We start from the raw sequence: 26,300 nt of genomic DNA, 5'->3' as shown, positions 1-26,300 counted from the left end.
AAAAGCATAGGGCACAGCACTGCATTCCTCTTGTTTTACCATACAATGCAACTACCAAAAATTAGCTACCTGTGTACAAATAAATGGCCAGCCGTGCAGCCCCATCCTATGTCCTGGATGATGCCTAGTCTCCTGCAGCCCAGAGGTAAACCACCACCATTGCTCAAGCTGTGCCAAGTGTATGGGAAAATGTTCTCCTTACTTCCCAGCAAAGCTGGGATGATAACTGATTACCTGTGATCACATTGCATAATTATGTACAAGAATATTGGGCAGAATTCAAAAACAGCTTCCCAATAAACTCCAGTATGCATAATTTGGTAGGTTTTAATGAAAAGTAAAGGCTTCTGCTCAGGGAGTGGGAAACAGCATTGTAACAGTTAGATTTGTAAGATATGGAGATTTGAAAGGTGGTGTATCAAAGTATTATGAACTGTTTGAGGAAAAAAAAAAGTTCTGCTTTAGGTATCTCGCTACATGTTTGTGGCAAGTTCTGTACAGTACCAGATAACTGCCACAAAAGTCCACGTGTGAAGTTGGCACTGCACCTCTCCAGACACAAAACAAATATCTTTTGCTAGTGATTCTAGAAAAAATAATTTTGCATGTCAACATGCCATTGTGCCTTATAAAGCAAAAGCGTCTTGCTACTTGAAAATGTATTTGACATGTTTAAACTGAGGAGGATGTAGCGAAATGTCAGGTTCCAAGGAATATCTTGTCACGGAGCTTTTTCATTTTATTCTGCCCTGTGGGTATTGGAAGATTCCCCTGAGACAGTCACCCCACAGGTCCTCAAAGCCTCTGAAACAGCACAGCAGCTGCAGCAGGGGAGCGTGGATTTTACAGCCAACAATAGAAGAAGGTTGTTTTTTATGGCTAAGGTTACTATGAAAGAGATTTTAAGGAATTATATGAAAAATGGAATTAAAGATGGGTACTTTTTTTTTTCTAAGATTCATCCGGTGACCAGTGCAGTAGCTTAGCAGCTAAAGTCCTCGCCTTGAACGTGCCAGGATCCCATATGGGTGCCGGTTCTAAACTCAGAAGCCCCACTTTCCATCAGCTCACTGCTTGTGCCCTGGAAAGGCAGTTGAGGATGGCCTAAACCTTAGGACTCTGCACCTGCGTGGAAGACCCAGAAGAGGCTCCTGGCTCCTTGCTTCAGATTGGCTCAGCTTTGGCTTTTGCGACCGCTTGGAGAGTGAATCATTGGACGGAAGATCTTCCTCTCTGTATATCTGAGTTTGCAATAAAAATAAAATAACTCTTTTAAAAATTATTAAAATATATGTTAAAAATAGATGCATCCTTATGTGAAAGGCAAAATGAAAGGAGAGGGAGTTAAGGAGAATATCTATTCACTGATTCATTCCCAAATGCTCATTAAAAGCCGAAGTTGGGCCATGCTGAAGACAGGAGCCAGAGAGTTCATCTGGACTTCTCTGTGGGTGGTAGGGTCCAAGTACTTAGACCACGGCATACTGCTTTCTGGGTACACTGCCAAGCTCAAGATTGGAAGCAAAGTATCTGGGACTCAAGACCAATATTTTTCTACTAGACGCAGGTGTCACAAACAGCAGCATTACCTGCTGTACTCTGCCCTGGTGAAAAACTGTATGATCCGAGTATAGATTTTTGTGCATAGATGTTTTAAAATATGTATTTTTAAATTATTTTTATTAATGGAAAGGCAGAGTTCCAGAGAGAGGAGAGACAGAAAGAAAGACAGAAATGATCTGTTTGCTAACCCACTCCTCAGTGGCCAGTTGAAATCAGGAACCACGTACTTCTTCTGTCTCCCATGTTTGCCTTGTGGAGGCCCAAAGACTTGGTCCAACCTCTGCTGCTTTTCCAGAAAGTTGGATCCAAAGTGGAGCAGTCAGTATTGCACTGGTACCCCTGCATGGTGGAGCCATCAGCAGAGGCATCATCTGTAATGCCACTATGCTGGCCTTGCAAATTTTTGAAATGGTTTCATGCAGAGATCTTCAAAAATATGTAGACAATATGTAGTTTGAAAAAAAATGGGGCCAAAATAAATGTATTCACAGCTCCTTTTACGTCTTAATGTTTTGGAAGTTTCCTTGTGTTCTCCTAACCCCCTCTCTAGGTTTTCAGGGATGAAATGCAAATTCATGGAGGCAACTAGCAGCAGGTAAGTGTTTTTTTTTTTTTTAATTGCAAAGTCAGCCATACAGAGAGGAAGAGAGACAGAGAGACACAACTTCCGTCTGTTGACTCACTCCCTAAGTGGCCACAATGGCCAGAGCTATACCAATCTGAAGCCAGGAGCCAGGAGTTTCTTCTGGGTCTCCCAGGTGGATGCAGGGTCCAAAGACTTTGGGCCATTCTCGATTGCTTTCCCAGGCCACAAGCAGGGAGCTGGGTGGGAACCAGGCCACCAGGATTAGAACCGGCACCCATATGGGATCCCAGCACCTGCAAGGTGAGGACTTTAGCCACTAGGCTACTGAGCTGGGCCCCAGGTGCTCCTGTTTGGAACTGCACTCATATACAAGATAGCAAGTGGAGGAGATAACTTAAGTACAGTTTGGTTAAGCACTGAGGGTTGTCTCATGACTGTTATTGATTTCACAGGACAGAACCTCAGCCTAAGATAAATTGTGGAAAATGGAAAGATAAAGACAGAGAAGTAAAGATTAGTCTTCAATTTAGCAATGATTTCGCAGAGTTCAACTGACATTGGATTTACCCAGTGTGTGTGTGTAAAAGTAGATTCAAGGACTTGTCATACTCTGTCCTTTATTTCTTACAAAGGAGCTCACTGTTAATGGGGAAACACAAGTATACACAGTTGTAACAAATTAATGTTGCTGGTGTTGTGTTAAAATTTACAGAAGAGGAGAGTGGAGTGTTGGCACCCTAGCTCAACAGAATAAACAGTGTGTGTGTGTGTGTGTGTGTGTGTGTGTCTGTGTGTGTGTTTGAGAGAAAGAAAGATTTCAAGGAATTGAATTATAAAAGTTTAACTGTAAGTTAGACCAGCAGGCTAGAGAGAAAATTGCAGCTCACGTTCAAAGACATCAAATGGCAGAATCCTTTGTTGTTTAAGCAAGGATTGCGTTTCTTCTCCTAAAGACTTCACTAAGTGGATGATGATAACACATGCTACAGAGAAAAACCTTTTTTGAAACTCATTGAATTATAAGTTAATTTTACCCATTAAAACACCTTCACAGAAAATATCTAAGAGTATTTGACTACACATGTGGATGCTATGTTCCTGTCAATCTGTTGTAATTCACCATCTGATCAAGGAAAACAAAAAAACCTAGCTGCCTATAGAGGCATGTCAGCTGTTCACTAATCTGAACCCTTACCCTTGCCCTGTTTTTTCTCCACTCCTGACTTTTCCTGAGTATAAACCTCAGCACCAAGAAGTCTTTTATTGTCTGATGGCATCTTACCTATCCTGCAGTCCACCTAAGTACCTTTTCACCCACCATCTCAATTCTTAGTCCATGCTGGATTCCTGGTTATCAAAAAACATCCCTCCCTTCTTGACCAATAAACTGATGAAGCCAAACATGACTGCAGATGTTTTCATCAGCTGAAATACTGCAACTAGATAGTGGATTGGAGCCCTGATGCCCTTTTTAACAAAAACAATAATAGGGCCCAGTGGCGTGGCCTAGCGGCTAAAAGTCCTCCCCTTGAAAGCCCCGGGATCCCATATGGGCACCGGTTCTAATCCCGGCAGCTCCACTTCCCATCCAGCTCCCTGCTTGTGGCCTGGGAAAGCAGTCGAGGACAGCCAAAAGCTTTGGGACCCTGCACCTGCGTGGGAGACCCGGAAGCGGTTCCAGGTTCCCGGCTTCGGATCGGCACGCATCGGCCCGTTGCAGCTCACTTGGGGAGTGAATCATCGGACGGAATATCTTCCTCTCTGTCTCTCCTCCTCTCTGTATATCTGGCTGTAATAAAATGAATAAATCTTAAAAAAAAAAAACAAAAACAATAATAACAAAAATTTGTTTAAATATGTCAGGCTCCTCTTGGCTATCTTCTTGTCTCCGAATCATTCATAAATTGAGTAACAATCTTTCAGGTTACTTGGTTCCCTAAGGTTATTTATTCACTGTGTGTTTCTCAAATTGATCCCAACTTTCCCTCACTCAATCTTCCCAGTTAAACAAAAACCCTTTGTGGTTGAGGATAAAGCTCATTACTCCAGGATTCACTTATTTGCACAGTCTGTGGCTTTCCCTTGCAGTCTGCATCCAAACTACCAACTGTGGTTACTGATGAACCGAATTATTTTTCCCGACTCCTTTGGTTAGTCCTTGAATTAAATCAATGCAGATCTTTCATTCATCCCACAAGACCCACCTTCCACATTGCTCCAGCTTTCTCTGTGCCTAGGAAAATTTGACTGCTCTGGATTTCTGGATTCTGGATGGATTTGGCCAGTATAAAATCTACGGAAGAGACTGACAGTCTGTGGAGAGACTGAGCTAAGTGGCCATCTGCTCTGAGCTGGGTGTCCGTCAGGTGATATCTCAATTGCTCTGAAGGCTCAGCGTCTCTTCTGGAAGCCACTACCACATCCTGACTTCTGACTGCTGGTGGGAGGACTTCTGTTCTAACTATTGCACTATGATTCCTGCCTGTAACTTCCTTTCACTTGCTCAGCATACTGTACACAATCCGCAAAGGGAATTAAAGATATAATCCACTCACGGTGTGATGAGGATATCTTGCTTCCAATGCTTAGAGTGATTTTGTGTTTTACTCAGGATCAACTAAATCATATGGTTTTACTCAAGAACCATCTGAAAAACCTTTTCTCTCTTTCTGTTCCTCTGGAGCTCAGGCAGCAGATCCCCTTGGTTAGAAACTCAAGGCCAGGGCCTGGCATGATAGTGTAGTGGTTAAAGTCCTTGCCTTGCACGCCCGGGATCACATATGGATGCCAGTTCTAATCCCAGCCGCCCCACTTCCCATTCAGCTCCCTGTTTGAGGCCTGGGAAAGCAGTCGAGGACAGCCCAAAGCCTTGGGACCCTGCACCCATGTGGGAGACCCAGAAGAGCTCCTGGCTCCTGGCTTCAGATTGGCTCAGCTCCAGCTGTTGCGCTCACTTGGGGAGTGAACCATTGGATGGAAGATCTTCCTCTCTGTATCTCCTTCTCTCTGTATATCTGCCTTTCAGCAACAATAAATAAATCTTAAAAAAAAAGAAACTCAAGGTCAGATCTGGAGCTTGATGGAGCTTTGGCTTATACCTGTTCAGGTGAGTCGAGGTTTTGATCTAGCCATTAAAATGTCTGATTAAGATAGTCACATCGCATACTGGAGTTCGTGGGTTAAATATCATGTTATGCCCCTGATTTAATTTCTGCTAATGTAGACTCTGGAAGGCAGCAGACAACGGCATGTATGTACATAGATCTTTGTTACCATGTTTGGAAAAATATATATGAAATCATGTCCCATCCCAGACACTGCTTGAACTTGGGGAGTGAACTACAAATGAGAGTTCTTTCTCTGGTTATTATACATGAACAAAATTGTAGTGGTGTACCTTCTGTGCATATTTTTCTATCACTTAATTGCTCTGATAAATCAACTGACTTTCCCATCATAGGGGAGCTGCCACTTTATATTACTTGGGGCCATTGACTAGGATCATGCTGCGAAAAGCTCAGCCTGCTTGTCATTGATGTGCACAGACAGAACTGTCTCGGGATGGGTGAGGAACTCAGGCGGCAGACACAGAAACAGCTGTCAGGACAAAGGAGTCGCCCCTTCTCAGGGAGCGAGCTGAGGGACCATTCTTCAGGAGGCACAGAACCAAGGTGTCTGCTTAGGAGAAACCTCCATGTGAAACTCTGGATCCTGAATGAGCACAATGCTGTGAATCCATACTGCCTGGAGAATTGGATCTCTAGCCCTCAGCTCCTTCAGAAGGAGGAGAAAGGAAATCCACACCCCCCCTGCTACACACACTATTGTTATTCTCTATGGGATTCCTCCACAGATGCTGCTGAAAGCTGCAGGGGAAAGCAGCTTCAGGTTTTCAGAAATTAACCCTAAGGGCACAACAACATTCCTTTTCAAATTCTCCTTTTTCTTTTTTAAAAAATGTATTTATTTTGTTCAAAGGCAGAGTGTCAGAGAGAAACACAGAGAAAGGGATCCTGTTTGCACTGGTCCATTCTCCAAATGACCACAGCAGCCAGAAACAGGTCAGACCAAACCCAGGTACCCAGACCATTCTTTCATCCTCCCACACAGGTGCATGAGCTCAAGTACCTGGACTGTTTCCAGCTTTGTTCCCTGGCATATGAGCAGGGAGCCAGAATAGAAGTGAAGTCGCCAGGATCACCACAGGAACTGCAAAATGAGGTGCCTTGTTCCCACAGCTTAAACTACTGCACCACAATGCCATCTCCCAGTTCTGCTTCTTCTGTTCCCCCATTCTTTCCATTCCCCTCTGCTCCATTCCCTGCACAACTCTAGCATATTTTATATCATGACATGAGTTGCTCATGTTTAATAATGCCGAACATTAAATCGGAGGATATGATTTTCAGTGAAATAACCCAAACACAGAGACAAAAGCCGTATGTTCTGCCATATAGAGATGCCATGTGTATTAATTTTTATTGCAAAAAGTGTTTTATTGAAACACAGTTTTGAGTCTCTGTAAAAAACTAATTAACAGAAATTATACACTACTGTAGTGTTAATGATTTTGTGACTATTCTAAAAGTTGAATTTCATTTGATAATTGTTTACATGACTTACTGGGCTATGGTTGTTTCACATTTATTTCTGGAGCTTTTGCTTAGTAGAGCCATGAAGTCTTTGACTAACATAAATGAAAAATAAGTTACATCGAAAAACAGTAAGTAAAATATTAGTTTGCAAACCTTCCAAACAGAAATATGTACATAGTGCTACTTATTTACATATTATAAAATGTCAAATTCATCGTGAGAGGTGTGTATTCTGACTTCTAAAAAGCGTTACTCTTATATTTATGGATGCTTCAGGGGCAGAACATACAAAGACGTACATATCTTGTTCACATTCCAAGGAAATGCCCAGCAAGCACTGAGCCTGTTCAGCTTGGACAGAGTGAGAGGCTCTGCTGGCCGCAGAATCCCATCAGACACTCAGCAACCTGCACTCGCCCTCATGAGTGTCAGCTGGTTTACACACAGAGTGGAACAAGTTCACATCTTCAGCAGCAGATGGTCCCACGTGATGAAGCTGATAGGATTTGCCTGTGAATCAGTATTCCCCTCTGTGGCTTTGCAGTTACATTCTTTATGAAAACTTAAAATTTTGTGGTTATTTAATGCATGCGCTTTAACTTCAGAATGCATTTCAATGATATAGTAAAGAAGTACACTTGGATTCTGGAACCAACATTATTAACATGCATATATATATGTGTACAAAAATGCTCATTTGGTCCTGGCGCAGTAGCCTATGGCTAAAGTCCTTGCCTTGAACGTGCTGTTATCCCATATGGGGGCCAGTTCTAATGAGTGGCCCCACTTTCCATCCAGCTCCCTGCTTGTGGTCTGGGAGAGCAGTGGAGGATGGTCCAAAGCCTTGGGATCCTGCATCTCTGTGGGATACCCGGAAGAAGCTCCTGGCTCCTGGCTATGAATTGGCTCAGTTCCAGCCATTGCAACCACTTGGGAAGTGAATCATCAGATGGAAGATCTTCCACTCTGCCTCTCCCCCTCCTCTCTGTATATCTGACTTTCCAATAAAAATAAATCAATCTTAAAAAATTTAAAAATGCTCATTTATAACAAAGGTACCTAGACAATTCCAACAATATAATGACAATGGCATTCTTGAGATTATGAATAAATGGGAACATTGATATTTGCTTCTGATTTTATATTTCCCCCTCAAACTTTGTACAATGACCACTGATTATTTTGTAGCAAAAAGTAATAATTGAAAGCACTTTAAAGCAATACCTATGTATAATGTCTCAATCCACAGGCTTTTGCTGAAGCGGAAGAGGGTTTATTTGCTTTCAGAATTTCCATGTGTGGCCACAGGATGTAGTACGTACCCCACTAAAGAAAGGAGCATATTGTCTTCTTTCTTTATCTTTCTTTATAAAATGGAGATGTGAAACATCCGCCCTGGACATTTATTATGAGGATTAAAGGAAATGATAGTTTCCAACTCTCATCTAAGTTGCCAGAGACCATGGATACACAGTAATTGCTGGCCATCTTACCCCTTCTTTAATTTTTGGAGATCAAGGATTAGGGAATTTTTTTTTAAGATTTATTCATTTTATTACAGCCAGATATACACAGAGGAGGAGAGACAGAGAGGAAGATCTTCCATCTGATGATTCACTCCCCAAGTGAGCCGGACGAGCCGATGCGCGCCGATCCGAAGCCGGGAACCTGGAACCTCCTCCGGGTCTCCCATGCGGGTGCAGGGTCCCAAAGCATTGGGCCGTCCTCAACTGCTTTCCCAGGCTACAAGCAGGGAGTTGGGTGGGAAGTGGAGCCGCCGGGATTCGAACCGGTGCCCATATGGAATCCCGGGGCTTTCAAGGGGAGGACTTTAGACGCTAGGCCACGCCGCTGGGCCCAAATCAAGGATTAGGGAAATTTACATAAAAAAACTCAGAAAGCCTAGGAAATGTAGTAATACTAAATTCCAAGTTGTACAATATCTGCAGCTTGGAATAATTAATGTGTTAATTATGTTTTGAGAAAAGTTAAGATCTGATTCTTCCCTTGTTCCCATTACACTAATAAGCAGGTCAAGCTCCTCACACAGTCCTCAGTACTAGACATGATGCCAAGTTTCTGACTTACAAAGAGAATATTTCTCACTAATTCTCAGTCTTTTTTATTACTATTTGTTGCTTGTTTTGTTTGTGTTTGTAACTTTTAAGGGAGAAACATTCATGGCAAGCTTTTTCAAAAAATGTTAGACAACTGAATGTTGGTTCAAAAACACCTCCTTCGGTTCAAGGATCTACTTTCCTTTCCTTGTTATTCATGAGGAAATCTAGCCGCTAATTGCTATGAAAATTTGTCCTTGAACATTTCAACCACACAGGTGTCTTCTTCCACAAGAGGCCCTTTTGCTTCAAAAGCTGAGGGTGAATGTGAGAGGGAATTTGCACCCTTACCAGTGATACTGCAGTCCACTCGGACAGGTGCCAGGGGCCCACTGCCATCTGTGTCGATGTGGAAGAAGCCGACTGCGTTCCCTTGATGCATGTAAACCTCGCAGGACTGCTCATAGATGGCTGAAAAGACAGAAAATCAAAGGAAAGAAAACGTTGTTCACTGTGGTTACCCCCTGTAGCAGTCAGTAACTCCTGCTTCTCCTGACTTCTGCGTGCGTGCCTCTCCCGTTGGCAGGCTTGAATTTCTCCCCAGGCCTTCTCAAACCAGTATACAAATGTGTGTCAGAGACACATTTACCAGGGCTCTTCCTTCATCCTTCTGCCTTCATTCTTCTAAATTCACCTCTCAGGTTACATTGCTCTCAAGTCTCCTCTTACCTCTTTTAAGGCCCTCTTCTTTACAGAATGATATGTCTCTTCCTTATACTCCCTGGCATATGGATTTATGGTTATCAATCTATTATTCTTTTTCCCAGATGGGGAAAGTAGTCATCATGTGTTGTCTGACAATGTAGCTTGACATCTACTGTGCTGTGACACTCATGTAAAATTTCAACAGATAATTGCTCAGTGAACTTTCAAGAATGCCTCTAGGGGTTTTGTATTATTTGTGTAGCAGGTTAAGCAGACTGTTCGGATGTCCCTAGCTCCACTATTTCTGATGCACACTCTCTTTGTATTCTCCTGAAATGCAATAGATGGTGTCTCCAGAATTTGAGTTTATGTCACCCATATGAGAGACGCAAATGGAATTCCCAGCCCCTGCACTTCCCTGGTTATGATCCTTTCAGGAGTAATTATACAGAGAAATTCTTCCTGTATCTACCTCTCTATCTCCCTGCCTTACAAAATAATAAATAAATTGATAAAAACTCATTTGTCTGTTAATCGATGATGTTTGATTGATCTGTCTAGGCGATTTAAATTCAGGGTGAATATGCATGGGTGGTAATTTGGTCCTGGCATTTTAGCCATGGGTTCATTGGTTTAGTCTTCTGGTGTCATTTTACTGGGATGTTCTTTGCATTTACCTTTGGTTTTATTGGGTGCTATTCCTCTTCTCTGTCAAGAGAACATCTTGAAGTATCATTTGTAGGGCAGGACTGAAAGAGGCACAATCTCTGAGCTTTAACTGTGAAAGAATTTTACTTCATTTTCAAAGACAAAGGAAAGTTTTGCTGGGTACATTATCCTGGACAAACTTTTTTTCTCTCTTTTTTGCATCTGGAATATGTCACTCCACTCTCTTCTGGCCTCTAGAGTTTCCTGTGAGAGGTTTCCTGTGAGTTTAATGGTATTCCTTTATATGTCAGTTGATTTTTTTCACGTGCACATTTAAGGATCTTTTACTTATGCTCAATTGAAGAGAGCTTGATAATCGTGTGTCTTGGTGAAGATCTCTTTTGATCAAGCCTGTTGGGAGTTCTGTGCCCCTTCTGAATGTTGTTTGCCAATTCTTTCTCCAGATTAGGGAAATTTCCTCTTATTATTTCATTAAATACATTTGCAAACCCAGCTTCTCTTTCTGCACCTTCTGGGACTCCCATAACTCTTCAATTTGGCCTCTTAATAGTGTCTTTCAATTCTTGAATACTTTTTTTTCGTTTTTAGCTTAGCCCATCTCTGCTTCCAGCTTTTTGTTTGTTTCCCCCTGATGACAGGATATATCTTCTAATTTTGAGTTTTTGTTTCTTCTGCCTCCTTCATTCTATTTTGGAGACTCTTCACTGTACTTTTAATTTGCTGCACTGTATTTTTAATTCCTGATGTATCAGTTTTCATTTGATTTATTGCTGCTATTTCCTGTGTGACATATTTGTTAAATTCCTTGAACTCTTGCTTTACATACTTCTCATTGTTGATAGGAAGCTTTATAACAAGCTCTGAGTTCAGCAAAGACTTTTCCTTCTTTGCAGGGGAGTCTTCAGTAGTATTAATTTTGTTTTTGTTCCATCTTTTGTTCTTGGTCATTGTACTTCTGGTTAGCAGATTCTTCTCCTTGGGGCAAGTTTCTAAGCTGTGTCACCCACAGGCCTGCAGTTTGATTTTACTTATTACAGTTGGTCCCTGGCTCGTTGCTTGCAGTCACATGTGCTATTCCCTCCAGCAAATTCCAGGTCTGAGTTCTTATGTTAGATTTCCACAATGGTTTCTGTTGCCCTAGCTCCTGGCTCACCACTCCCCACCTCCTGCGATACTGTGCTGAGGCTGCACCATTGTCTGTACAATGTTTCAACCAATTCTGGTTGGAGTAGGTCCCTGGATTAGGGACACACCAGGTGTCCTTTATAGCTAGGTTGTTGGTGGTACTGATCTTGCCAGAGTCTGTTGGCCATTATGTCTGAGGACAACACAGACCTATTTTGACCTGTACGATGTGAAAATAAGTATTATTTTCAATGACGTAATAGTGCAATGCACTGAGCTCACTATTGTCCTGCAGTTTTAAAGCCTTTGTACACTGTACAAAATGGCATCCAATGTGTCACTACTAGAGTTCTTGATCTGCTGGCTGTCAGGTCTGGGGGCTACCTGGGCATGTCTTGGGTGGAACCTATAGAATACCATGTTGTTGCAGTTCACTGAGCCAGAAATGAGTTCACTCCCAGCTCAGTGCATATGCAGTTCTGTCCCTTAGCCTTTGCCTCCTTAAACAAAATGGTGCATGATTCATCTCTAGGGGGGCGGACTGGGCTGTGAAAGCCACCCTGCCCGCACTGCCCATCTGGAACCTCCTGCACTGTCTCTGCTCCTGATGAAATCAAGCAGACCAGTAGGACGGACAGTTCTTTGTCTGGATCCATTGCCTGAGCTCCTGGTGAACACCTCTTCCCATGTTGTTGCTGGTGGAATTCCAGCTGCCGCTGAAGTTCAGATGGCCACTCACTGAATGCTGCTGGGGTATTATTCACTCACTGCAACACCACACCATTATGTCCACTGCTTTCCTGTGTGTGTCAGTCTATAGGCACCCCTTTACTCTTGTTCTCTCTCCTCCTGTTTCCTGGAATGCTCCCTCTCTGCTTCACACTGGGTAATGTTTCTCCTTCTATTTAAACATGTCCTTACCCTATTCTGCCATCTTGATTCTCCTAAAATTGCTATGTCTTTTTTTTTAAAGATTTATTTCTTTTATTGGAAAGTCAGATGTACAGAGAGGAGTAGAGACAGAGAGGAAGATCTTCTGTCTAATGATTCACTCCCAAGTAACTGCAACGGCTAGTGTTGTGCCAATCTGAAGCCAGGAGCCAGGAACTTCCTCCAGGTCTCCCACACAGGTCCAGGGTCCCAAGGTTTTGGGCTGTCCTCGACTGCTCTCCTAGGCCACAGTCAGGAGGCTGGATGGGAAGTGGAGCCGTTGGGACCAGAATCAGTACCCATATGGGATCCTGGCACTTACAAGGTGACGACCTTAACCGCTACTCTATCATGCTGGGCCCAAATTGCTGTGTCTTCTACAAATTCTCCATTGACCCCTGAAAACATCCATGATGAAACCATCATGTTTTTGTCTGGGAAGAATATGGTAACATTCAGAAAAAGCAGAAAAAAAATTAGTCTGTAATATTTGCATTGAAGCAGCAAGTAGTCACCCACCCTGATGTTAAATGGGACAAGCTGACATTAGGAGTATAAGATGTACAGTGAATGGTACAGTGAGAGACAAATGAAGCCTCTTTAGAACAAACTTTACATTAATGTGAACAGGTGCATAGCACATCTGTATAAAGCAGGTAGATCTCATTTTCAAATGAGAGAAAAAAAAGAACAGTCTGAATATAATTCAGCAGCTAATTTACAGCCTAAGGTATAACTGAAAATGTCCTTGTGATGTTCACACTCATTACAGGTAATGATAGCATCCTGAAAGCAAAGTAGTTCTATTTAGAGCTCAACTTTTCAATTCCAATGTCAGAGCTGTAGTCCTTTTGCCCCATTATTTAATTCCTACTGTAAAACTACAGATGCAGACAAGAAGCATGGCAGCATATGTGTTTGAGGCCATAAAAATGACTCATTTCTGTTTGCTTTCCTCATTCTTTGTATTCTCAGCAAAATAACAATTGTGACATCAATGCATATTTAGTTACCTGTCCACACGCAGAACCTAAACATATACATAAATCAATTAAATTCTTGTAATCAAATAAATGCTTGTGAATCATTTTGCATTCAGCAGCCTTTTATTTACTTCTGTTTATCAAATCCCTCATACGGTGCATTTCAGGGATTTTGCTTTGGCCTATTTTCATTGAAGGGGGAAAAATATTAAAATAAACGGGATTGCCGAAATTAGTTTAAAATGTCAGGATATTAAGTTAGTAAACACATTATTTTTGATGTTCCTATTTACAGATCGCTGGAGCAGTCTAAAAAATAGATATTTTCCGGCCCTGGGGGGCCCCCCCCAGCCAGGCCAGATCCGAGAACGAGGACTCAGCATGCCAAGATACCCGCAACAAGGCGGTGAGGGGGTCCCTGGCTGTGGGCGGCCAATGCACCAAATGGTTCCAGGCTCTGCCTGCTGGCTGCCCGGTGGAATGCTATGAAGTTTTTATGATCAGAAATAGCTGCTTAGAGACACCCTTGAATAAGGCCAGCTTTTGTGTAGGTGAGAGATGAATTTCTGGTGATTCCCAGTAATAGTAACCATAAACACTAGGGCAAGAGTGGGACTGAGACATGAAGGTTTGAATGAGAGTACCCATAAAAACTATTAGAAACAGACTGAATCACCAACCAAACCAGGACCCAGAAGCTCGAGTGGCCTAGTAGGGAAATAGTGGGCACCTACCTCGTAGGTAACTACCCCCACTGATGAACACGAAACCAGGACAAGGGTGGGATTGCTAAACAGAAAAGCACATGCCAGTATTTATGTGGGCTGGGTAGAGGGCTGGTTGGGTTGAGCTGGGCTTCAAAATGCATCAATAAGTTCCAGAGTTTAATGAGAGGTGGGACAGACTGAACAAGACTGCGGTAACTCACTCACATGCATGTAAAGCAGGGAAGGGAATAGACCGGGTGGAGGTTGTGCCAAGCCGCCGCAACCGGGCTACAGCTCCCACTGATTTGTGTGGGGACCGAGTGTGAAGTCGGTAGGATCAAGCCAGAACACAATACCCATTGGTCCAGGTGGATGACAGGGCTGGAAACAGAACTGATCCAGCGGAGTCCGGTCACCTTAAACAGGGCTATGACATTAACAACACGCTAGAGAAACATATCAGGGGAAGATTCTGTGGGGGAGGTGAGGGCCAAACCCTATGGAAATTCTAGCCCCACAGGTCACTTCAAGAGCTGGAGTGGTGATGGACTAAGCTAGGTGTGGCCGGGAAGCATGCCTTTGACCACAGATTGGAGAACCAATGGCAGTCTGGACTAGTTGGGGCAGCAGCGCTAGAGTGTGCATCCTCAGGTGGGTGCGTGGTGGGCCGGACTACAACGTTCACCAGCTCAAGCAAGGCAAAGGGGAGGGCCGGACTGCGCCGGGCACTGGCCCAAAGCGCAGTGGCATGTAGGAAAACTGGAGCTGGGAGAGGTTCAAGGGGAGAAACATGTGAGGTTCCCCAGGCGAGTTACATCTCCCACTGGGGAACTAGGGGTCGGATAGCCTGGGCAAAGGTGCATCAACAGCTGGTCAATGTGCTAAAAGGCAATGGAATGGGCGCGCCGCACAATACAGAGCACACCTTAGCCCACAAATAAAATTGTTAACCAGGGTGGAGCACAGCACATGCCCCGCTAAGTTTTTATACCAACTGGTCTGCGTGAGCCACGGATGCTGACCCACAGTGTCTAAGGCTAAGGTTGTGACAGGTGAAGAGCTATGCCAAGCTGAGTCAGAGCAACCACAGGCAGGCAGATCATTGGCTGGGAACAGGCTGAAGTTGAGGGGTTAAGGGAACACTGTAGCTGGGTGGAGGTTCCCACCAAGGGACACATGAGCTGGAAAGGGGCTGCGTCTGGTCAGGATACAGTTGTCTCCCTTGGCACAAGTGTGGACTGGGACAAGATGCACCTGCCCAGGCCAGACTGCAACACTTTCTGGTGCTCTGGAGGACCAGGTTAGATGTGGGACAGACTAGGCTAAGTCTTAACCCCAACTGAGCCCTATATGTGGGTATGGATGCACCGTGGCTGGGCTGAAACATCCAACAGCAAGAACCAGAATGGGTTGAAGGCCAGTTGGGAAAATCCACTAATCCTACTAGGAGAGGAAGTGAAATGAGCAGTGCTGACTCAAGGACCCACTGGTATGCGTGAAATCTGGTATTGGGAGGGGTTCTGATGGAGGAGCCTAGGCAACTCCTATGTCAGGACACAGACCCTGCAAGTAAGCGCAAGAAGCATGGAAGGAAACAGCCAAGAGGTCATGGAAAGAATCCCACTGGCATACATTTGGCATGGGTTGGGGCAGACCAGGCTGAATCAGTTCATGTCATCCACTGGCAAATCCGAGTACCAGAACAGAGTGTGGGTCAAGCCAGGACTGGTCGCAACAAAAGCAATGCACAACTCGGAATGTCAAGGTGAGGTTGCCTGTGCCAGATGTGACTGCAGCACCATATCAACACACATGAGAACCAGGCAGGGAGGGGGCACAACTGGCTGGGGAATAAGGGGTGGTTCCCTTGCTGAACAGCTACTCCCAATGGAGAATGTGAGCTAGGATGGGAGTAGACCAGACTGGGCAGGGCTACGGCACCTGTGTGCCTCATGTGGACCAGGCCAGGGAAAAACCAGGATGGGCTGATTGTTCCTTCTGGTGTAATCTACAATTAGAGTGGGTGAGGGTTGTTAGGGCCTAACCACAGCAGAAGCTGGCACTTGGGGGCCAATTCAGTCAAATTAAACCACAGAATTACCTGAAGAGCGCACAATCTGGGAGTGGGAGGTAAATAGGGGACACCGCCCTCTTGGATTACCACCTCGATGGTAGGGCGCAAAAACTGGGATAGGAGCTGGGGTGGCTAGACATAGTGACACCCAACATCATCCGTGAAGGCTAGATACTTAAGCGGGATAGATGAGACAAAGTCTTAATATCCATTAATATGTATGAGAGCAGAAAGGAATATGTGACAGACTGGATTAGTCTGCTACACATGCTGGCAAACCAGGGTAGAGGGTGGGCCTGGTTGGGGTTATTGTGGATCGCTCCAACTAGGCTGGGATGCAGCCCCCACTGGTTTATGCGAGGGCCCAGTATGTGATGGTCAGATCCGGGCTGGACAGCAAACACCCATTGGTTCCAGTAGAAAACAGGGATGGAATGCGGAACCAGCCCAGCAACTGCAACCACCAGCCGATAGGGGTGATGGACTGTGCTGGTCCCTGTGCTTGCTGGTGCATACAGGAATCTCACAAAGTTTCTTCTGGGATCCCCGCAATCGAGCTTTCAGTCTCTGGATGCTAAACATCAAATGACAGAGGACAGAACAAGCCAATCGACCACCTCAGCTATATGTTGACATTGAAAAAATGGGCCAACTGGAGACTATATGATGGACTATAACATTCAGTGGACTCTCCAATGACTGCATCGTGCCTGGAGTGGTGAGAGTGACAGCATTGAGTTCTGTGGATCTATCAAAACCACTTTGCCGGATCTACATTTGAACCAGAGATGGTCTTCCCAAGAAACTGATGAGCTTTTCTAGACAACAAGATGTGTGACTTCTTGCCTGGTAGATGCACACAATGAAAGAATCTCAACTGAATTTGATCTGTGGTAATGCAACAAGGTGGAGGAATACACTATGGTGGCGGTGGGGAGAATCACAGGGCCTATAAAACCATGACACATAATGCAATGTAATGCAAAGAAAAAAAATGTAATACAGCAATGAGGTGGAGCAATCCACCATGGGGGGAGGGTACAGGAAGGGGTTAGGGCATCCCCAGAGCCTATGAAACTGTCACATAATGAAGTGTAATTTGAAGTGTAATTAATAAAATTTATGTATAAAAAAAAGGAAGAAAAAAATCGATATTTTCATCACTTAGAGGGAGATTGGGTGAAGATGAATCCAAATTGGGATGCAACCCATGGAGAGGAGAGAGGGTGTGTGTGGCTATACAGGGAAAGTGTGAATGACAGCTGTCATGAAACTGTTCTGAATTTTCTTTATGATGTTGATTACAGAAATTTGCACATGTGATTGGATTACACAGAACTAAATACTCACCATTGTGCATATTGCAAAAATGCTAAGTGTCTGACTGAGTGGTTAGGATGCCTGTGTCCTACAATAGATGATATGAGATCAAGTCCTGTCTCTGGTTCCAGACTGCAGATTCCTGCTGAAGCTGAACCAGGGAAGTGATGGTGATGGTGGCCATTTATTCACTTCCTACCATCGTGATGGGGTTCCCAACTACATGATTCACCCTGGCTGGACCCTGGCTGCTGCAGGCATTTGAGAAGTGAACAACTGAATGGTAATTCAATTTGTCCGGGAATTTCATTGAAGACAAAATGCACATCAACAGTTGCTAATTACAAACAGAATGTTCTGTGCAAAATTTTTGTTACACCACATGCTATCTTAAGCTTCTGGAATCAATAATTTACAGAAACTTAATCATCGTTAATATAAAATAAATATGGACAATTAAGCATGCTTCTATAATTCTTTCCTGTAAGTCACAGCTAAATTTCATCCAGTCTGTGGGAGTAAAGTCATGGGTATGTTGAGGCAAGGGCTGCTATGAGCCTCAATGGCATATATGTCCTGGAAAGCTGTGGGTCTTTAGTTGACTAACACAGCCATCAGGTGCAGCTGAGCTTCATAGGTGCACATGCACAGTGGAGGACCTTTCCTGATTTGCTGGCACAGAGAGAAGGCTGTAGAAATTTTACCCTATCATCATTGGGCTATGGATAAATAAACTTTGTAAAGTCAGGCCCATCTCAGTAACCTAGCAGCTAAAGTCCTTGCCTTGCACACTCTGGGATCCTATATGGGCAATGGTTCTAATCCCTGCCACCCCATTTTCCATCCAGCTCCCTGCCTGTGGCCTGGGAAAGCAGCTGAGGGTGGCCCAAAGCCTTGGCACCCTGCACCCACATGGGAGTTCCGGAAGAGGTTCATGGCTCATGGTTTCAATTTAGCACAGCTCTGGCCATTGCATCCTCTTGGAAAGTGAATCAGCAGATGGAAGATCTTCCTCTCTGTCTCTCTTCATATCTGTATATCTAACTTTGCAATAAAATAAATATTCCCAATCCAAATAATGACTTCAACTCTTTCAAAATGCTGTCTCTAATTTTTAATTCTTATGGTCTTTAAGTTCTTTTCAGGAAAATAATCCTCTTTCAGTTGTGAAATCCAAGAATATTTTGCAATTCACTGATTGAGTAACCCTACTCATGGCTAATAATCTCAATAATTTCCCACTCTGTGCCTTTCAAGACTAGATATTTTCCATGCTGACAGTTCTGAACTCAAGGTTTTCCTTCCATCTCTGATAACAGAAGGGGATCACCACAGACAAATCTTTCCAGCATAGAAATGGAACTAGAGAAATCACAAGCAAATCTGACTTCTTTAGTTTCTCCCAACATGTTTACATTTCCACGGGTTCAGACTTCCGGAGATCAAAAAAGCTGTAGTGTTTGCCATTGAGGAGACTGGAGAGAAGCCAGACTTCTCAGCACAAACTTTCACTTTGAGTGAACTTTCACTGGAGTCTATACTACTGTGCAAGCACTTCATATACTGGAAAATTGGCTTGTCTTATTCTTCCTATTTCTTCAGTTGAAGAGAGGTTGTAGAAGAAGCAAAGAGCTAAGTAGAGGAAGAGAGGTAATGGAGAGCAGAGAGGGGGAGAGTGAAACAGAATCCTTCTGTGCTCATCCATTCTCCAAATGCCCCCAGCAGCCAGGATGAGGCTGGCAGCTGGCACTCAATCTTGGGCCCCCAGGAGAGTAGCAGGGATCTGAGTACTAAGGCTGTCACTTCATTCCATGGTGTAAGCGGGAAGGAAGCTGAAATGAAGAGCAGGGTTGTGTATCAGATCCAGGCATTGTGGTGTTGATTGCAGATGTCTCAAACATGATATTTTGCTTAGGCCTATTCTGTGTGAACCGTATCAAAGAGAGCCCTGTGCATGACATGGAATATTTTTACACACTCTAGGATTGGAAGACAAATGTTTCATAGCTCATATAGGACTCTGATTCAGAGTGTCTTCTGTGAAGAAAGAAATGCTGCAGCAGGAGAAAACACTTAGCATCAAATTCAATATTGTGGTAATAGTCAAGCTTTACAGGTGTCAATGTTTGTAATCCAAATACTTATTTGAAATTACTCAGGATTTTAGGGCCCGGCAGCATGGCCTAGCGGCTAAAGTCCTCGCCTTGAATGTGCCGGGATCCCATATGGGTGCCGGTTCTAATTCCGGCAGCTCCACTTCCCATCTAGCTCCCTGCTTGTGGCCTGGGAAAGCAGTCGAGAACGGCCCAAAGCTTTGGGACCCTGCACCCGCATGGGAGACCTGGAGGAGGTTCCTGGCTCCTGGCTTCAGATTGGTGTAGCACCGGCCGTTGCAGTCACTTGGGGAGTGAATCATCAAATGGAAGATCTTCCTCTCTGTCTCTCCTCCTCTCTGTATATCTGACTTTGCAATAAAAATAAATAAATCTTAAAAAAAAAAGAAATTACTCAGGGTTTTGTTTTATGTTGGAGCCCCAGCACCACAGGGAATTATATAGAGGAGGTGAGGTTACAGGTCTGGTCCAATGGAAAGGAACAGATGAAATCATCAAGATTAATTGTAGGGGGTATCTATAGGAGACACAGTTACCATGTGCTGTGACAGTTGCTACTGGTCAGCATTGTGCCTACTTCCCATGAGGAGCAGCTTCAGGCACACTGTATCCAGCATCCCTAAACTCATGCAGAGAAATGATGTGCATCTCAGAGTCTGGTGATCAGTAGTATAGAACAGTCTGCTATGTCAATATGTGACGTGCTGGGAAATGTGTACAGCGTTACAGTGCCTTGCGGTTAGGTCTTTAAACACCATTTGCTCAGAGCATGGAATTATGTTAGTTCTTTTTTCAAATTTTTCTTTTTCAAATTTTCTGGGCACATAACAGTGTCTTCATATCTTATCATGATATGTGATTCTTCATTTTCTAAGATTTATTTTAACAAAAGACAAAGCAAAACAGGTAAGAGAAAGAGAGAGAGAGAGAGAGAGAGAGAGAGAGAGAGAAAGAGAGAGAGAGAGAGAGAGGACTCTATCCACTGGAATGCAATGATTTCTCACATAGGGCTGGGCCAGAACAGGGAAAATTCTCCTGAAGCCCATGTTGGTCTTCCAGGTAGATTCCAAGGAAGTAAACACTTGGTCCCAGAGCATCAGTAGCTAATCTGGATTGGAAACAAATCTGCCAGGACTACAGCCATCATTGACATTAGATAGCGAGTCTTGGCATCGGCTCCTATGCTTCACAAGCATTCCCCAAGGTCAAGGTCATTTGTTTCTGCATTTATCTGGGTACTCTGGCTCAATCATCACTCTATCTAATACAAGCAAGATCTGTGAAGAGGATAACGTAAAAAAACCATCTTCTAAGAAAGCTTTTAGATAACAGTTTTACTTTAGTCCCACCTCTCTCTCTCTCTCTGTCTCTCTCTGTCTCTCTCTCTCTCTCTCTCTCACACACACACACACATACCAAACATTTAAGAGCAAAAACAACTAAATCTGAAGCTCAAAAGTACCACAAGCTTTTATGCTATAGGTAAGCCCAGGCCTGTTCCCAGCTCAGAGTTCCGGGTCCAGCCGCCATTTCTTTGAACTCACTCAGTGACTGATGTCATGGTGTTCTTGCCATCACACATGGGAGAAACTCCTACTAAATCACAAGGCCTGGATGTTGTAAGCAGATCAGATTGATGCAAATCCACTGTTTGACTCGTTCAACTTAAAACGAGTCTCTCCTGACACGGTGACACAGCTCACTCAGTGGTCGTTGACTTTAGGGACGGAATGCACACAAAGTAATTGGGCATTTATTTATGTGAGAATCCCTGACTACTTCCCACAGGAATGAAACAGAGAAGCCCACAACATACTGTCCTCGATGGCTCATTCTAGATCTTAGGCTCCAGTCCCCCTTCCCTTTGAAAGCCCTGGTCTGGTTGGCCATTCAGGAACAGGTGCCCATTGTGTTTGCCATGGGTTTGCTTGTCTCCAAGGCATAAGCCTTGAGTTTACCACCAAATGATGATGCCATGCCACATACAGGAGAGCACAGGGTGCATGCTATTAAATGGAGATGGTTTTAAACCAAGATGTTGTGAGTAAAAATTCTGTTTGTGCTCCTTATAAACTGCCTATGCCTGGACTTGTTCAGGTGTTCACCAAATCAAGAATTTGGCTGTAATTTTGAAGCTAAATAGAGAATATTTACATCAAATCTTTCCTTACTTAAAGGACTTCTGCATAGAAAAGCTTACAGAGATTCAGTGAATGTGATGAGAGACACTGTGGCATGGAAAAATAGGCAATCAGTACTTAGAGTCCAGGAGCACCAGAGTTCATATCCAGCAAGTGCTGTGACTATGTGGGCATCTCCCTGGATACTGAAGATACTTCCTGTGCCATTCATGGCACATTCTGCACATCACCCGTGTTTCACAATTACTGGTAACTATACTGTCATTTTTGTACATGTTTTGAAGAGCAACCAAAAATTCTTGTTTCCAACAGAGTAAGAGGCATGCCAGCACTAATGTTGTCATATGGACTTGTTTATGACAAAGACAAAAAGAATGTAGGCAACCTTTGATGATAAGAATATCTAGTCTGTGAAAGGCACTGGTTGGGTGGTGTTCGGGCTGATTGAAAGCTAAGGAGGGAGTTCCAGGCAGACATGCCCACCTGCTTCCTTCCTGGTAGAAATGACAGCAGAGCATAAAGCTCAGGGGAAGGAGAGCATTGAGGGTTATAGCTGACTAGGGATAGTTTGGTGTTTCTCAAGCAGAAATGGAGCAGGACGCATGCCCATTTGCTGTTACGTGCCTGAAAAATTCCTCCTGTGTGATTCTCATTGCCCTCATTTCTGCTGTGTGAAGATCCCTGACGTCCTGGAGTGCAATGCAGTGAGGAGACTGAGGTTAACTGTGTCTTCATTCACCTCCATGGACTGACTCCAGGGCAGTGAGATGTGAGCAAGAAGAAACAGCTGATAAGTCTCTGGGGTGTTGGAATTCTCTGCCGAAGCTACCAAGCCTTTCCCCAAATCCTTGCTGCTTAAACATTAGTCCAGCGACCAGTATATGTCAGAGGGCAAAGCCTGATAACATACACCCTTGTAGGCTGCTGAAGATCATCTGAGATTGTAAGTATCTGGTCCCAGGACTTGCCACCTGGAAAGGTGTGCTATCAGTGAATCAGTGTCTTCCTGTCAACAACTCACTGTCTTATCCAAATGCTGAAGCAATATCTCATATAGAAGTTGTCATATTTCCAAAATCAAACCCAACTCAGCAAAGTAATTAAGATAATCCTAGTGAATTTTGACATGCCTTTATGGATCTTAGAAATGAGTCCACGGCATTCACTTGTCTGTATTTTATCATCAATGCTGATCAGTTCAGAACCCTTTGTATAGACTCCACAGAGGTAAAATAAATGATTTTTCCCCCCATTGGCGTGCTGTAAGGACTTGTCTTCCTACATGAATTGGTCTTTGACTTTTCTCAGTTGTGATAAAGACACTGCAATGAAAAAGTGTCGCTCTTTAACCTCTGTAGTCCATGGGATATTTGACACTATAGGATTTACAATAAATACAGGCAATCGGGTCAAGGAACCAGCAGAGGATCTGAACAGACTTTTGTCATCAGAAGAAATACAAGTGGCCAACAAATGCATGAAAATATGATTGGCATCATTACCCCTCAGGGGAATGAAAACCAAAGCTGCAATGGAGTAGAATGTCACTCCAGTTAGATTAGCCATTATATAAAAAAAAAAAGACACAAAATAGCAAATGCCTTACAAAACAGCATGGCCATCCTAGAGAATAGCACAAAAGTTCCTCCAGAAATTAAGGGCAGATCTATCATATGACTCAGTTAGCTCACTTTGTGGTACATATCTGAAGGAAATGAAATCAGTATATGCAACCCTATATTCATTGCAGCTCTATTCACAAGAGCAAAGATAGAAAATGAATTTAGGTTTCCACCAATGGATGAGTGGATATAAAAAAAAAACATAGTGTGGTGAGTATATACAAATAATAGTATTCTGGTATTAAAAAGAATGAAATTTTGAGATTTGCAATGAAATAAATGACACCAGAAGTAATTCAGTGAAAGTTCAGATCAAATAAATCATCACTATTAGAAAAAGTTGAAAGAGCAGGAATAAACGGAAGTTGTACAAAAGGTAATAAAACATAGTCAGATACATATGGTAGGTCACAGCACTCCACAGCACTGTGGTTGACTCCTTCTCACAATCATAAGGAAGGATGATAGGCTTCAACATCTTTAAAGATAAATAAATGAAAAATCAAATCTCCTGGTTTGATCAGTCTACCCTATTTGTCTGGGTTGATGTGCAACAAGCGATGCATTTTACATTGAATTCAAAATACTATAGCTCTTCCAGCAGATGATGCTTATAATTTATTTCCATCATCAGAGTGCTCAAAGAATACTGATTGCAACACAATATCCAAGAAAGGACCTGAGACACACATTTCTGGGCTAGAGGTGCATCAACTATAAAGGTAATGGGACTGAAGTCTCAGGATCACCTTGCCAAAACCCAGAGTGAATTCCACAATGTGGGTTCCAGCAGTGCACTTCCCAGGTTTACATGAATTCTGTGCAGTTAGAAGGAGTTCAAAGAGCAGTCATCCCGCTAGGCTCTTGCACCTACTGGTCTGCGTGAGTCAGGGATGTCAAGCCACAGTGTCTAAGGCAGAGGTCGGGACAGGTGAGGGACTGAGCCAAGCTGAGTCAGAGCAACCACTGGCATGCACGTGATCTATGGCTGGAAACAGGCCCGGCTGGGCAGCTAAGGGGACACCCTAGCTGGGTTGAGGTTCCCACCAAGGGGCGGGTGGGCTGGAATGGGGGCTTTGTTCCGGTCAGGAAACAGTTGTAGTCTCCCTTGGCACAAGTGTGGACTGGGACAAGACACACCAGGTTGGCCAGACCCCAACACCGTCTGGTGTCCTGGAGGACCAGGGTAATGTGGGACGGACTAGGCTTGGTCTCAACCCCTACTGAACCATGTGTGAGCCGTATGTGGGTATGGACGAGCCATGGCTGGGCTGAACCATCCAACAGCAAGAACCAGCTTGGGTTGAGGGCCAATCAGGATAAGCCACTGTTCCTACTAGGACAGGAGGTGAACTGAGTAGGGCTGGCTCATGGACTCCCTGGTATGCGCAAAATCTGGCATGGGAGGGGTTCTGATGGAGGAGCCTGGGCAACTCCTCTAGCAGGACATAGACCCTGCAGGTAAGCGCAAGAAGCGTGATAGGAAACAGCCCAGAACAGGCCATGGAAGGTTTCCCACTGGCATACATTTGGCATGGGTCGGGGGCAGACCAGGCTGAATCAATTCACGTCATCCACTGGCAAATCCAAGCACCAGAACAGAGTGGGGGTCGGGCCAGGTTCAGTCGTGACAAAAACCAGTCCACATTATGGAATGCCAGGGTGAGGCTGCCTGTACTGGATGTGACTGCAGCGCCCATCCAGCACGCATGAGAACCAGGCAGGGAGGGGACAGAGCCTGTAGCGGAATAAGGGGTGGTTCCCTTGCTGGACAGCTACACCCACTGGAGAGCATGAGCTGCGATGGGGGCAGACCAGACTAAGCAGGGCTTACAACACCTGTGTGCCTCATGTGGACTAGATCAGGGAAAAGCCAAGATGGGCTGATTGCTCCCACTGGTGCAAGCAAAATTAGAGTGAGTGGGTGAGGGTTGTTTGGGCTTAGCCGCAGCATCAGCTGGCAGAAGCTGGCACTGGGGGCTAATTCTGTCGAGTCTAATCACAGAACCACCTGGAGAGCTCATAATCCAGGAGTGAGAGAGACCTGGGAGGCAAATAGTGGGCTCCTCCCTCTTAGGTTACCACTCCCGTGGGAGGGCACAAAAACTAGGACAGGGGCAGGGGTAGCTAGACAGAGAGGTACTTAACAACATCCATGAGGGCTGGATAGTTGAGCTGGTTAGATGGAACGAAGCTTCAATACCCATCGACATGTACGAGAGCCAAATGGGATATGGGGCAAACTGGACTAGTCTGCTACACATACTGGCAAACCAGGGTAGGGGGCAGGCCTGGTCGGGTTATTGTGGGTTGCTCTGACTGGGCTGCAGCTCCCACTGGTTTATGTAAGGGCCGAGTGTGTGCTGGGCAGAAGCAGGCTGGACTGCAACACTCATTGGTTCCAGTGGAAGTCGCGGCTCAAAACAGAACCAACCCAGCAATTGCAACCACCAGCTGACTGGGGTGATGGACTGTGGCGGGCCCTGTACTCGCTAGTACATACAAGAATCTGGTCTGGGAACACCTCAAAGTTTCTTTGGGGATCTCCCCAATCGAAATGGCGGGCTCAGAACCCTAACAGAAAAGACAGAAGACAAAACAGGTCAATCAACCACCTCAGCTATATTTTGGCAGCGAAATACTGGGCAAATGGAGACTCTGTGATGGACTATGTCAATCAGTGAATTTTTCAATGACCTCTTCGAACTTGGAGTGGTGAGACTGGCAGCGATTCATAACTGGTGAACTATCAAAACCACTTGAGCAAGTATCTCAGAGCATGCCCCACATCCGGGACGGGGTGGGTGGGAGACTGGGTGGGGCTTCTCCCTCAACATTCCCTTTACCTCAGATATATGAAGGAAGCAATATGGAAACAATAGTCTTACCCACTTTCCTATAGCCCTTGTACCTTTTTACCCTAATTAACTATGTAAAGATTGTCCAAAATACAATAAAAAAAGAGCAGTCATCCTTAAACATGGAGTCATAGTTTCCCAATTAATCTGAAGATCATTGGGGCTCAGTGGATGCTGGTAGAGTCCTTATCTGATCTTCCATTATTTGCCTTGAGACCCCATCTTCCAGAAGCAACGCAATGATAAGTCCC

At 44.3% G+C, this 26,300-nt stretch overlaps 1 protein-coding gene across 1 annotated transcript in view; it reads right to left on the bottom strand.

Annotated features, from left to right (window-relative positions):
• The window catches only part of LOC131479844 (contactin-associated protein-like 5), a 556,228-nt gene that overhangs the window by 178,807 nt on the left and 351,121 nt on the right, over positions 1–26,300 (bottom strand). Inside the window, exon 12 of the mRNA XM_058661311.1 lies at positions 9,153–9,272. Coding sequence (XP_058517294.1) covers positions 9,153–9,272 — 120 coding nt within the window. The remainder of the gene's footprint in view (positions 1–9,152; positions 9,273–26,300) is intronic.

This window comes from Ochotona princeps, chromosome 3 (assembly GCF_030435755.1).
Source record: "Ochotona princeps isolate mOchPri1 chromosome 3, mOchPri1.hap1, whole genome shotgun sequence".
Lineage (NCBI taxonomy): Eukaryota > Metazoa > Chordata > Mammalia > Lagomorpha > Ochotonidae > Ochotona > Ochotona princeps.
This window is presented reverse-complemented; position numbering and strand designations above follow the sequence as displayed.